Source organism: Penaeus chinensis, chromosome 19 (assembly GCF_019202785.1).
Source record: "Penaeus chinensis breed Huanghai No. 1 chromosome 19, ASM1920278v2, whole genome shotgun sequence".
Classification (NCBI taxonomy): Eukaryota; Metazoa; Arthropoda; class Malacostraca; order Decapoda; family Penaeidae; genus Penaeus; species Penaeus chinensis.
Genome location: NC_061837.1, coordinates 12,339,088 through 12,351,587, shown reverse-complemented (window position 1 = coordinate 12,351,587; position 12,500 = coordinate 12,339,088). Strand labels below are relative to the sequence as shown.

The 12,500-nt window shown below is 46.3% G+C and overlaps 2 protein-coding genes across 3 annotated transcripts in view; both read right to left on the bottom strand.

Annotated features, from left to right (window-relative positions):
• Positions 1–6,019, bottom strand: part of LOC125035181 (fibrocystin-L-like) — a 6,461-nt gene extending 442 nt beyond the window's left edge. The window contains exons 1-9 of the mRNA XM_047627409.1: positions 5,894–6,019; positions 4,884–5,033; positions 3,647–3,796; positions 3,225–3,373; positions 2,663–2,869; positions 1,573–1,887; positions 952–1,107; positions 377–628; positions 1–167 (exon numbers count right to left, since the gene is read on the bottom strand). The exon at positions 1–167 is cut by the window's left edge and continues 72 nt beyond it. Coding sequence (XP_047483365.1) covers positions 1–167; positions 377–628; positions 952–1,107; positions 1,573–1,887; positions 2,663–2,869; positions 3,225–3,373; positions 3,647–3,796; positions 4,884–5,033; positions 5,894–5,951 — 1,604 coding nt within the window. The 5' untranslated portion in view covers positions 5,952–6,019. The remainder of the gene's footprint in view (positions 168–376; positions 629–951; positions 1,108–1,572; positions 1,888–2,662; positions 2,870–3,224; positions 3,374–3,646; positions 3,797–4,883; positions 5,034–5,893) is intronic.
• A 2,138-nt stretch (positions 6,020–8,157) lies between these two features.
• LOC125035284 (fibrocystin-L-like) overlaps positions 8,158–12,500 on the bottom strand; it is an 18,916-nt gene continuing 14,573 nt past the window's right edge. For both annotated transcript variants that reach the window (XM_047627562.1, XM_047627563.1), the window contains exons 27-32: positions 12,493–12,500; positions 11,777–12,004; positions 11,358–11,525; positions 11,068–11,165; positions 9,042–9,164; positions 8,158–8,487 (exon numbers count right to left, since the gene is read on the bottom strand). The exon at positions 12,493–12,500 is cut by the window's right edge and continues 160 nt beyond it. In XM_047627562.1, the coding sequence (XP_047483518.1) occupies positions 8,173–8,487; positions 9,042–9,164; positions 11,068–11,165; positions 11,358–11,525; positions 11,777–12,004; positions 12,493–12,500 (940 nt within the window). In that variant the 3' untranslated portion in view covers positions 8,158–8,172. The remainder of the gene's footprint in view (positions 8,488–9,041; positions 9,165–11,067; positions 11,166–11,357; positions 11,526–11,776; positions 12,005–12,492) is intronic.

Below are 12,500 nucleotides of genomic sequence, written 5' to 3'. Positions count from 1 at the left end.
TAATCCCCTCCGGGTGTGTCTACCACAAGGTCCGAAAAAACGGCTTGGCCCTGAGAGTAAGGGACGGTGGTGGAGCCCTGCAGCCGTGCCTCTGGAGGCCCTCCTTCCAGGCTCGCCGTCAGCATCCAGGGGTAGCCTTTGCTCCCAAGGCTGGTGACTTTAGTGCCCTGTGGGGGAGAAGCCACGGTTGGCCAGTGTCATAATACTTGCAACAAATATGCGACAGTTGTAAACTGAAACTGAACCTTTGTAATAATAAAATCAAGGTAAATGCATTTGGGAAATAAATGAGCGAATTGATTAATTCATACACAGACAGACAAATACTAGTCCATGAATCCAAGATCTCCGCCCAAAACAGAGGCAGGACACTCACATTCTCCGTGAACGCGGCTACGACCACCCGAAAGACTTCGTTGGTCGTCACTACCTTAGGAGGCTCCTGCATGACCTCCACGTACGACGGCCGAAGGAACACCTCCCCTTGGAGAAGCTGGTCAAGCTCCTCCTTCTCCAAATGCAGCTGCCGATCGCTGTACAGAGGGGCGCCGGGTGCGAGCAGGGCGCCGAACTGCTCATTTTGAGACCGCAATTCCGGGACGTCAGGAGGAGCGACGGGATACTTGACCTTCGTGAAAACAATAAGATCGAGAAAAAAAGGTAAATGGACTGCAAATGAAGTTGTTGATATATAAAACAAACAAAAAAAAAACAATGATTTACGAACGCCAAAATAGATTACTTTAAGTCGTTGTAGATTTACGAACAGTGACAAAACTCATACTTACTAAAAGAAATCTATACTTAATAATGAATTAGTCAGAAAAGGGAATCGTAGATTTACGAACTGACGAAACAACTAAAGTTAAAAAATGGAGCAAATTACATTGCTTAGAGACTACCACAATAGACACACAAGACACACATACGTACTCACACAAAACCACTTACTTTTAGACTGACGATGTTCGCGCCACACCCAAGGCTTTGGAAACAGTCGACTGCAATCCCGAGTCGATTCAACAGGTCGTCATAAGAGAGGGCGTCTCCCCCGATCGCGTGCCCCGCCTCTTGAAGGGAGCTCAGGGGCGCGCCGCTCACCTCCACCTGGAGAGAGTTAGTGGTTCTTACGGTATCTGTTCGTCGAAGATGGCTGTCCACTGTTGTGTGTGTGTGTGTGTGTGTGTGTGTGTGTGTGTGTGTGTGTGTGTGTGTGTGTGTGTGTGTGTGTGTGTGTGTGTGTGTGTGTGTGTGTGTGTGTGTGTGTGTGTGTGTGATGTTCTTAGAATTATTGATTGATGACTGTGATAGTGATAATATGATGATGATGTTGATGATCACGATCAAGGTCGTCCTCACGACCTGCCTAATAATAAACCTAATCTAACCATAAGGATTATAATGTTTTTGTAAAGAAAAACGAACAGCCTTAGTGCAACAATACAATTCAATACAGCAAGGAAAATACACCACAGTGCATCTCAAAACAGAACAGTGTAGTAACCGAAACTAAAAAATAAAAATATATAACGTAAAGCAAAACAAAACCAAACGAAAAAAAAAAAAACTCACCTCAATATTGACAACAGCAGAAGCCTTCCTCTTCCTCCTCCTCTTCCCCTCCCTCCCTTCCCTCCCTTCCCTCTCCTCACTCCTCGAATCCTCACGAACGATATCCGTCACCCTCACGTTCTCCGGAGCGACGTTCAGCAACAGAGCCACGTTCCGCACGACCTCACCCGCCTCGTAGAAGTCGTCCTCGGTCACCAGGATCCCCAACGACAGGACGACCACCGGCGAAGTCCTGATGTCGTAGGAGTGGTTGCCGCCGCGGACGACCACGTGTAGGAACTTCGACTCCCTCGCGAGGTAGTTCGAGCCTGCGGTCTGGGAAGTTGGAAGGGGGGGGGGAGGGGGTTCAGTAAGTGATGATAATGGCGAAAAGGAAAAGAAAAGAGAGGTAGAGAAAGGAAAGCAAAGGAAAAGTAAAAAGAAAGCAAAGGAAAAGAGTAAAGGAAAGAAAAGAGAGGGAGAGAAAAGAAAGCGAAGGAAAAGAGAAAAGGAAAGAAAAGAGAGGGAGAGAAAAAAACAATGGAAAAGAGAAAAGGAAAGACAAGAGAGGGAAACAGAAGGAAACGAAGGAAAAGAGGAAATTAAAGAAAGGATAAGTAAAAAGAAAGGCAAACAAAAGAAAAATGGAGAAAAGAAAGAAAAGACAGGAATAGAAAAAAAGTAAAGAAAACAATGGAATAGAAAAGGCAAGAAAAAGGAAAGGAATGGAAAAGACAGGAACAAAACTAGAAATAAAGAACAGAAAGGAGTAGAAAAGAAAAGAACAGAAAGGAAAAAAGCGAAAAGAAAAAAAAAGAAAAGATAAGAAAACAAAAAACAGTGAAAACGATAAGAAGGAAAAAAAGATAAGAAGGGAAAAAAAAGAAAGGGAAAAGGGGAAGAAAAGAAAAGACACGGGAAAAAAATATTTAGAAAATGAAAACAAAAGAAAGCAGAAAAAGAAAATACAAAAATAAAAACGAAACAAAGCAAATCGAAAACAATACAAAATAAAGAGAAAGGAACGCCAAAATACACAAACAAGATCATAAACCAAGCACCCCCCACCCATCCCCCACCACCCACCCCAAGGACCTCCCAGCACACTCACGTCCTGCAGCGTCGGGTAGAAGGACTCCGGGTCGTCGGGATCCTCGGGGAACAGCTGATAGGATTCCGGGTACGTGTCCGGGTCGACGTTCGTAGGAGGGACGAAGGCGCCGTCAACGTAGACGTCCAGCCGCTGCGTCATCGGGTAAAAGAGACGCAGGAGGACGACCTCGCTGGGATCCGAGTGCAGGAGGCGGAGCCGGAGTTCCTGCAGGAGTGGGAGGAGTTAGAAAGGAGTGGGGGGAGTTAGGAAGGAGTGGGGGAGAGGGGGGTAGGATATGCTAGTCAGATTCTTTGGAGGAAGTAAAGATATATGTCAAAAGTTTGTGTGTGTGTGTGTGTGTGTGTGTGTGAGTGTGTGTGTGTGTGTGTGTGTGTGTGTGTGTGTGTGTGTGTGTGTGTGTGTGTGTGTGTGTGTGTGTGTGTGTGTGTGTGTGTTGGTATATATATCCATATAATTTTTTTTTTAATCCTATAAAAAAACAAACAAGCAGATATCCCCAAAACAGAAAAAAACTCCAATTCAAAATGAACCAAGTAATGCTCATCCCTCTCTCCCTTACCTGCGGCGGAAGTGACGTCATGGCCACCTCGTACACCTGACCGGGGGCGACGACGGAGTAGAAGGTGGAGATACGGCGCTGGCAGGTGTAGCCCAGGCACCATCCGTGGTCCATCGGCCCGTTCACGAGGTCGACGTATCCGTCCGGGCCTGCGAGGAGAGACACAGCGCGGGGACATTCATGAGTCATGTTTCTCAAGAAAGATGTGGAGAGATATAAAGATATAGATATACACAGATAGATATAAATTGACTGGGACACTGGAAATGACAGATATAAACAGGGAAACAGGTAAAAACAGAGAGAGATATCTATTTCTCCCTCTTCCTCTCTCTCTCTATCATAGAGATATAAACAAACAGAGACAAGTCAACCGATAGCTATAAACAAAGCTATTTAAGCACTAGAGACCCATGACCAACCTGGATTGGCGATGAGGGCGACGGGCGAGAGGCGTCGCACCAGCGAGTCGGCGTCGAGGCTCTCAAGAACCAGCATCCGGTGACGTAGGCCCGAGCAGCGCCACGCCCTCCATGACGTCACGAAGCTGCATGAACTGTCCCTCACAATGCCTAATGAAATGGAAAAAAAATATTTATATATATATATATATATATATATATATATATATATATATATATATATATATATATATATGTAAGAGTTAACCCAACCGCCCCGGATTTATGTTCTGTCCCCTGTATTTTTTGTGAATGTTGTTACATACAGATGGCATGTACTCAGCCGATCCTGATTTCCCCATTTCTTGAATTGGCGAGAAAAAGTGTTTTTCTTATTAATATGGCTGATATCGATTATTGTTATTGATGTTATGATTATTAAATTGTTATTAAAATCTCGATAACTTTTAAGACAATGAAATAATGCAACAGACCCTTTCCAAGAGTCGAGGAAAAGAGTGGGTTAATATATAAGAAATGGAAGAAATAAAAATATATATAAGTTTTGTTAGGGCGTTTTTCTGCTAATGCATCTATTTGTTATGTTCCTTCTTTTGTGTGTGTATGTTTTTTATATTTTTTTCCTGGGATGTATTTTTTCCCTATTTCTTTTTTATATCATTCTTGAGTTCCTGTTATCTCTACCCAGCAGCTTTCTTGAAGTGATGACTACGGAACTGCCCGTAAAATTTCACTCTTAATATTAATTTCACAAACATACCAACCAACAAAGAACATAATTATCTAAGTACCTCCAAATATAAACTCCAAATATAAGCTTTCCCCCCTTCTCTCTCATCCCTCTCTCCCTCTCTCTCTTACTCTCTCTCTCTCTCTCTCTCTCTCTCTCTCTCTCTCTCTCTCTCTCTCTCTCTCTCTCTCTCTCTCTCTCTCTCTCTCTCTCGCTCTCTCCCTCTCTCTCTCTCTCTCCCACTCCCTCTCAGCTTTCCCTTCTCTCTCTCTCTCATCCCCCTCTCTCTCTTTCTCCTTCGTTTATCTCTTCTCTCTCTCTCTCTCTCTCTCTCTCTCTCTCTCTCTCTCTCTCTCTCTCTCTCTCTCTCTCTCTCTCTCTCTCTCTCTCTCTCTCTCTCTCTCTCTCTCCCTCCCTCCCTCCCTCCCTCCCTCCCTCCCTCTCTCTCTCTCTCTCTCGCATTTGAAAGACGTACATCCATTTTGCTTTAAAAAACAAATAGCACACCTTTATTGGGGAATTTCTCCTCCGCTGGGATCTCGGTGCCGTCGACTCGCTGCCGGAGACCGACGGGGATCCTGTAGTCGCCGACGCCTCTCGCGGGGTCGCCGTCCCACTCGAACTCCGCCTGCGAGATGGCCGTGGCGTTGGCGGTGCCTGGGGTGGTGGGCGGGGGAGACATTAGGGGGAGGGAGGAAGGGGAGGAGGGGGAAGAGGGAAGGGATGGGAGGGGGGTTGGGAGGAAGGGGAAGAGAAAAGGGGTGGGAGGGGGAAGGGGAAGAGGGGGAAGAGGGAAGGGGTGGGAGGGGGATTGGGAGGAAGGGGAAGAGAAAAGGGGTGGGAGGGGGAAGGGGAAAAGGGGGAAGAAGGAAAGGGGGGGGAGGGGGATTGGGGGAAGGGGAAGAGAAAAAGGGGTGGGAGGGGGGAAAGGGGGAGGGGGAAAAGGAAGGGGGGGGGGGGGATTGGGGGAAGGGGGGAAAAGGGAAAAGGGGGGGAGGGGAAGGGGGGGGGAGGGGGGGAAAGGGGGGGGGGAAGGGGAAGGAAAAGGGGGGGAGAGGGAAGGGGGGAGGGGGGGGGGGGGGGGAGGGGGGGAAAGGGGGAGGGGGAGGTGGGGGGTGAGGGGGGGAAAGGGGGGGGGGGGAAGGGGGGAGGGGGGAGGGGGAAAGGGGGGGGGGGGAGGGGGGGGGGGAAGGGGGATGGGGAAAAAGGGGAGGTGGGGAGGGGGGAGGGGTGGGGAGGGGGAGGGGAGGGGGGAGGGGGGGGGGAAAGGGGGGAGGTGGGGGAGGGGGAGGGGAGGGGGGGAGGGGAGAGGTGAGTGAGGGGGAGGTGGGTGAGGGAGTAGGATGAGTTGAAGAAGGAAGGAAGGAGAGACGAGAAAAAGTGGGAAGGAGGGAGGAGAAGGAGGGAGAGATGGTGTAAGGAGAAGAGGAAGGGAGAGATGAAAGAAGAAGAAGAGAAAGGTAAGTTATATAGATACGCACGAAACACACATGAAGCTCCTAAAAGCGCTGTCTTACCCAGCAAAGTGCCGTCCAGATCCTGCACTACGACTTTCTTCAGACCGTCGCAGTCCATGTCCACGCAGTCTGCAGGTCTGGCGAGGTCCACATTTGGCCTGCGAGGAATGATTGTCCGGTAGATTAGATGAATAAATGAATGAGGGATATGATATGAGTTGTATTTTTATTGAAGTGTCCGCTTGTAAGTATTGAAAAATGTCCATTTAAAAGTGCCCGCTTGCAGTGGGAAAAAAAGGGTATTTTGTCGACAGGATTTCATTAATTAATTTATTTATTCAATTTGTTTTGATTGTTTTATAACTGCATTGGAAGTTATAACACTTTCATGATATTTGCCTTTATGAGTAAATGTGCATTAGTAAACAGATTTAAAATATGAAAAGAAATTAATCATAATATCAAACTAGAGAACAAATAATGCCAGAGTTCCCATGTTTATATATATACAAATATGTGTGTGTGTGTGTGTGTGTGTGTGTGTGTGTGTGTGTGTGTGTGTGTGTGTGTGTGTGTGTGTGTGTGTGTGTGTGTGTGTGTGTGTGTGTGTGTGTGTGTGTGTGTGTGTGTGTGTGTGTGTGTGTGTGTGTGTGTGTGTGTGTGTGTGTGTGTGTGTGTGTGTGTGTGTGTGTGTGTGTGTGTGTGTGTGTGTGTGTGTGTGTGTGTGTGTGTGTGTGTGTGTGTGTGTGTGTGTGTGTGTGTGTGTGTGTGTGTGTGTGTGTGTGTGTGTGTGTGTGTGTGTGTGTGTGTGTGTGTGTGTGTGTGTGTGTGTGTGTGTGTGTGTGTGTGTGTGTGTGTGTGTGTGTGTGTGTGTGTGTGTGTGTGTGTGTGTGTGTGTGTGTGTGTGTGTGTGTGTGTGTGTGTGTGTGTGTGTGTGTGTGTGTGTGTGTGTGTGTGTGTGTGTGTGTGTGTGTGTGTGTGTGTGTGTGTGTGTGTGTGTGTGTGTGTGTGTGTGTGTGTGTGTGTGTGTGTGTGTGTGTGTGTGTGTGTGTGTGTGTGTGTGTGTGTGTGTGTGTGTGTGTGTGTGTGTGTGTGTGTGTGTGTGTGTGTGTGTGTGTGTGTGTGTGTGTGTGTGTGTGTGTGTGTGTGTGTGTGTGTGTGTGTGTGTGTGTGTGTGTGTGTGTGTGTGTGTGTGTGTGTGTGTGTGTGTGTGTGTGTGTGTGTGTGTGTGTGTGTGTGTGTGTGTGTGTGTGTGTGTGTGTGTGTGTGTGTGTGTGTGTGTGTGTGTGTGTGTGTGTGTGTGTGTGTGTGTGTGTGTGTGTGTGTGTGTGTGTGTGTGTGTGTGTGTGTGTGTGTGTGTGTGTGTGTGTGTGTGTGTGTGTGTGTGTGTGTGTGTGTGTGTGTGTGTGTGTGTGTGTGTGTGTGTGTGTGTGTGTGTGTGTGTGTGTGTGTGTGTGTGTGTGTGTGTGTGTGTGTGTGTGTGTGTGTGTGTGTGTGTGTGTGTGTGTGTGTGTGTGTGTGTGTGTGTGTGTGTGTGTGTGTGTGTGTGTGTGTGTGTGTGTGTGTGTGTGTGTGTGTGTGTGTGTGTGTGTGTGTGTGTGTGTGTGTGTGTGTGTGTGTGTGTGTGTGTGTGTGTGTGTGTGTGTGTGTGTGTGTGTGTGTGTGTGTGTGTGTGTGTGTGTGTGTGTGTGTGTGTGTGTGTGTGTGTGTGTGTGTGTGTGTGTGTGTGTGTGTGTGTGTGTGTGTGTGTGTGTGTGTGTGTGTGTGTGTGTGTGTGTGTGTGTGTGTGTGTGTGTGTGTGTGTGTGTGTGTGTGTGTGTGTGTGTGTGTGTGTGTGTGTGTGTGTGTGTGTGTGTGTGTGTGTGTGTGTGTGTGTGTGTGTGTGTGTGTGTGTGTGTGTGTGTGTGTGTGTGTGTGTGTGTGTGTGTGTGTGTGTGTGTGTGTGTGTGTGTGTGTGTGTGTGTGTGTGTGTGTGTGTGTGTGTGTGTGTGTGTGTGTGTGTGTGTGTGTGTGTGTGTGTGTGTGTGTGTGTGTGTGTGTGTGGAGAGAGAGAGAGAGAGATAAACGAAGGAGAAAAAAATATAAAGGTGGAAGAAAAAACGAAGAGATGAGAAGAGGATCTATTGTGTGTAATCATTTACATCTTATGATTTGAAGTCGCTATCAACATTTCTACCATTGCATCACCAAATACAATGTTTACAAATAAACTAAATATTAAATGCAAAACGGAATCCATGAATTACTGAATTAATAGATAAAAAAAGAAAAAGAAAAAAAGAAAAAAATAATGACACACTTAAACAAATAGGCAAATAAATGAACAAACGGACAATTAATTACACAAATAAACAAACAAAGAGACAACTAAAGGCCCCACCCACAACCCCCGATAACTCACAGTTGGCTTTCGAGATGAACGAGGCGAAGAGAACGCCCGCGTGGCCGCCCACCGCCCCGGAAGACCAGAGGACGCCCGCGAAGAACTCGTAGACGGCAGATCGTGAGGCTTGGACCTGGCAGCTGTGGGAGGGAGACGCGCCCACGAAAACACTGTCACGGGCGGTGGCTGTCTTCGGGTAGTGGCGGTGCGAGAGGGCGGGCGGGCCGTACACCAGCTGGTTCACGCCCACTTGGCTGTCGACGGATATCACCTGGGCGTGGGGTAGGAAATCGCGTTTAAGTGATTTGTGTTTTTCTTTCTTTCTTTCTTTCTTTCTTTCTTTCTTTCTTTCTTTCGTTCTTTATCTTTTCCTTCCTTTCTTTCTATCATTTTATTTCTTTGCTCTTTTATCTTTCGTTCTTTTTCTATCTTTCCTGTCTTTTATTATGTCTTTCTTTCCTCTCCTTCACTATACACTGATCAATATAACTTTACAGTACGGAAAAAAAATAACTATCCTTAACCTAAAACGAACCAATCAAAACACTCCCTCCTCTTTATTCTTTTTATTCTGATAAGTACAAACAACCATACACACACACACACACCAACACACACACACATATATGTACAAACATCCCACCCCTACCCTTACCTCCACACCCACACACCCTTACCCCCACCCCACACCCATACCCCCTACCCTCTTACCCCCATCCTTACCAACGCCCCCACACATTTACCCTCATCCTTTCCCCTACTCCACACCCCCACCCCCACCCATCCTTCCTTAACCACCCACCCCCACCCCTACCCCCAACACACCTCCTGCAGGACGAGGCTGGCGTAATGCTGCATGTAGAAGGCTGTGTCCTGCGCCCGCCACACGGAGAACCCTCTCACGCGGCGGCATTCCTCTGGCGGTCCCTCGCGTCCGGGTCTCCACAGCTAAGGGAGAGACGGAGGGAAAGATATGGGTAAGGAGGGAAGGGGAGGGAGGGAGGGAGGGAGGGAGGGAGGAGGGAGAGAGGGAGGGAGGGAAGGCAGGAAGGAGAGAGTGATGGGTAAGGAGGAAAGGGGAGGGAGGGAGGGAGGGAGGGAAGGCAGGAAGGAGAGAGTGATGGGTAAGGAGGAAAGGGGAGGGAGGGAGGGAGGGAGGGAGGGAGGGAGGGAGGGAGGGAGGGAGGGAGAGAGGGAGGGAGGGAGGGAAGGCAATAAGGAGAGAGTGATGGGTAAGGAGGAAAGGGGAGGGAGGGAGGGAGGGAGGGAAGGAGGGAGTGGGTGATGGGTAGGGGGAATGGGGAGGGAAGGAGGGTGGGGGGAGAGGGAGATGGGTAGGGAGGGAAGGATGGAGATGGGTAAGGAGGAAAGGGGAGGGAGGGAGGGAGGGAAGGAGGGAGGGAGTGGGTGATGGGTAGGGGGAATGGGGAGGGAAGGAGGGTGGGGGGGAGAGGGAGGGAAGGATGGAGATGGGTAGGGGGAAGGGGAGGGAGGGAGAGAGACGGGATTTCGAGAGAAAGAAAGAGAGAGAAAGAGGGAGGGAGGGAGAGAGGGAGAGAGAGAGAGAGAGAGAGGGAGAGAGAGATAGAGAGAGAGAGAGAGAGAGAGAGAGAGAGAGAGAGAGAGAGAGAGAGAGAGAGAGAGAGAGAGAGAGAGAGAGAGAGAGAGAGAGAGAGAGAGAGAGAGAGAGAATGAGAGAGAGAGAGAGAAAGAGGAAGGAGGGAGAGAAGCAGGGAATAAAATAATGGAAGGATGATTGAAAAGAGAAAGTAAAGGAGGTATAGGGTAGGAGATAGCATAACAAATGAAAGTAAAAAAAAAAAAAAAAGAGAGAGACACAGAAAAAAGGATTTTAAAAAATCACACCAATATAACCCGAACTACAAAAAAAATACATAATAACCAAAGAAAAAGGATCAAACCAGATCTGGGGCTCCGAAATTTGTCTTCGACATCTCAAATCTAATGCTGGTCACATAATAAACATTAACATTGTTGTAGACTCTATGAAGATAATCAATTGCAGTAATATGTTAAAGCTATAACTTCTATAATGATAACAGTATTACACAATTTATATATTCAACTAAAATTTGGGCAACCGTAGGTTTGTTATTGCATCAGCTGTGAAGCCGCCCGGCATCATTTGTGTTTTCGAATAGAAAATTGCTGTAAATATGTAGAATACGGATCATTTAATTGTTAACAATAAATCAGAATGGGCCTCCAAAATATATTTGTCATTGTTGATGTGCGATTATCTTCATATGCCTTTTACGGCGAATTTGTCTATGACTCCCCATGAAAATGTCTTAGACATGTGATAGAGGACTCTTTTATTTTATTGTCAAGCGTTAATTTGATCGTTTCTTATATTTTACTGATATTTAATTTGTTCTTATGCAAATTTTTCTTTGTTGATATTACTCCGCTTTGGAAATAATAAGAAAAGATTTGGGGCCTCTTGTGACAAATTAACTGTGCCGTCTCCTATTTTTTATTGCTGTATTTTATTTTAGAAATACAAATAGCGATGCCCGCCTTCACAACTGATGCAATGACAATAAGCGCAGGGATGCCACATTACATTTATACTTAATGTGTAATATTACCGTTATGATGTCAGCAAGCTTTATTGTCAAATTTACCTTACCGTTTTATTACAATATATCAAAATAAGGTTTATGACGTTATAAATGTGTGTTCTATTCCCAGCATCAACCAGCAACGGGGCAAATCATAGACCTCATTTCTAAGAACAAATTTCGGAGCCTGAGACCTTTCGTGAATGCCACCCCTGAACATCATATCAATTAGAAACAAAAAGAAAAACGAATATATAACGCCTTACCATAACCCCAAAAATAACATTGTGAGCTTCGTTCCCTCTCCAGGTCGATTCGTATTCACACAGCTCTCCGTACACTCTAAATCCTACTTGTTCTGAGCCTGAGGAAACAGGATGTTAAGTCAATAACATTATATTATCGATATAACATAGTACATTTTTATTCAGCTAAATCGCATGATGCAATGTACAAATATATAGATTAACCTATCAAAAACAGATAGATATGCAGGTAGACAGATAGGCAGATAGACAAATAGACAGATAGACAGAAGGAAGCCACATAACCCTACCCGCAACCACATTCCCGTGAAGCACCGTGCCCGAGGCTTCCTCCAGGTCGAAGCCAGCGTGCCAGTCTCGGTTCTGGGGTTCCCAGCGGCCGTCGTACGTCCCCGGGAACAGCATGACCGACACTAAGTTGTTCCTGAAGATGTTGCCTCTCCCTTGGTCCTTGATGCCTGGCGGGGAGGGGGGAGGGGGGGAGGAGGGTTAGATTGTTTGTGTGGTTTTATGGTTGTTTGTTTGTTTGTTTTTCTTTCTCTCTAAGATTGTTTGATTAAAGGGGATAGCGTCCGTATCGGTAATCTTTCCCTCAGATAGATTATTAAATGGATAGTCACTTGACAAACAACTTATCAGTCATGAAAAAGACAATTGTGTTCTTAATAGCTCGCAAAAAAAATTGACTAATAATTTTTAAAAAACGTACTTGAGCCTACAGTCTGGTACACAACACAGCCCTCCACCGTTACGCCACTGGACGCAAAAATCCCGACGGCCGTGTTATAATTCGTGTTAAAACTGCACTGTCTCACGTAGCTGGAAGCCCCACGAGATCCGAGACCGAGGAAGACCAGCGAAAACCTCGGGTCCTGCTGTCCTGTGAAACCCTCCTGGCCCATGTGTTTCCACTCCACTCCGGATAATTGTGCTTGACCTGCGAGGAGGGGAAGAGGGGAGGATGAGAATAAATGAAGGAGAAAAGGAACGAAAGATTGAAGGCATGAACATGAACAACGTTATTAAGCCATTGGGAAGTATGAGAGTATGAATCACAATGCTATAACAAATTAATTAACATACGAATTCATAGCACAAGGGTTTATGAAAATATAAACAACGCAGCATAAACCGCAATATCAATATAACATAAATCATTAATAAAAGACCCTATGGCAAAAATATGACGCAACAATTAACCCCATTTAACCACAGTATCACACAAACACATAAACAAACAAACACACATGCAGCTGTAACACCAACAAACAAACAAACAAAATGCAGACAAACACCCAAACAAAAAATACAAACAAACGAATACCGAAATAAAAGACACAAACAACACCAACCCCTAAATCAAGTCAGAACTTCCCATGGTTTCAGTACATTAACACACACAACAGGACAAAGGCAAACACTTACCTCGATAC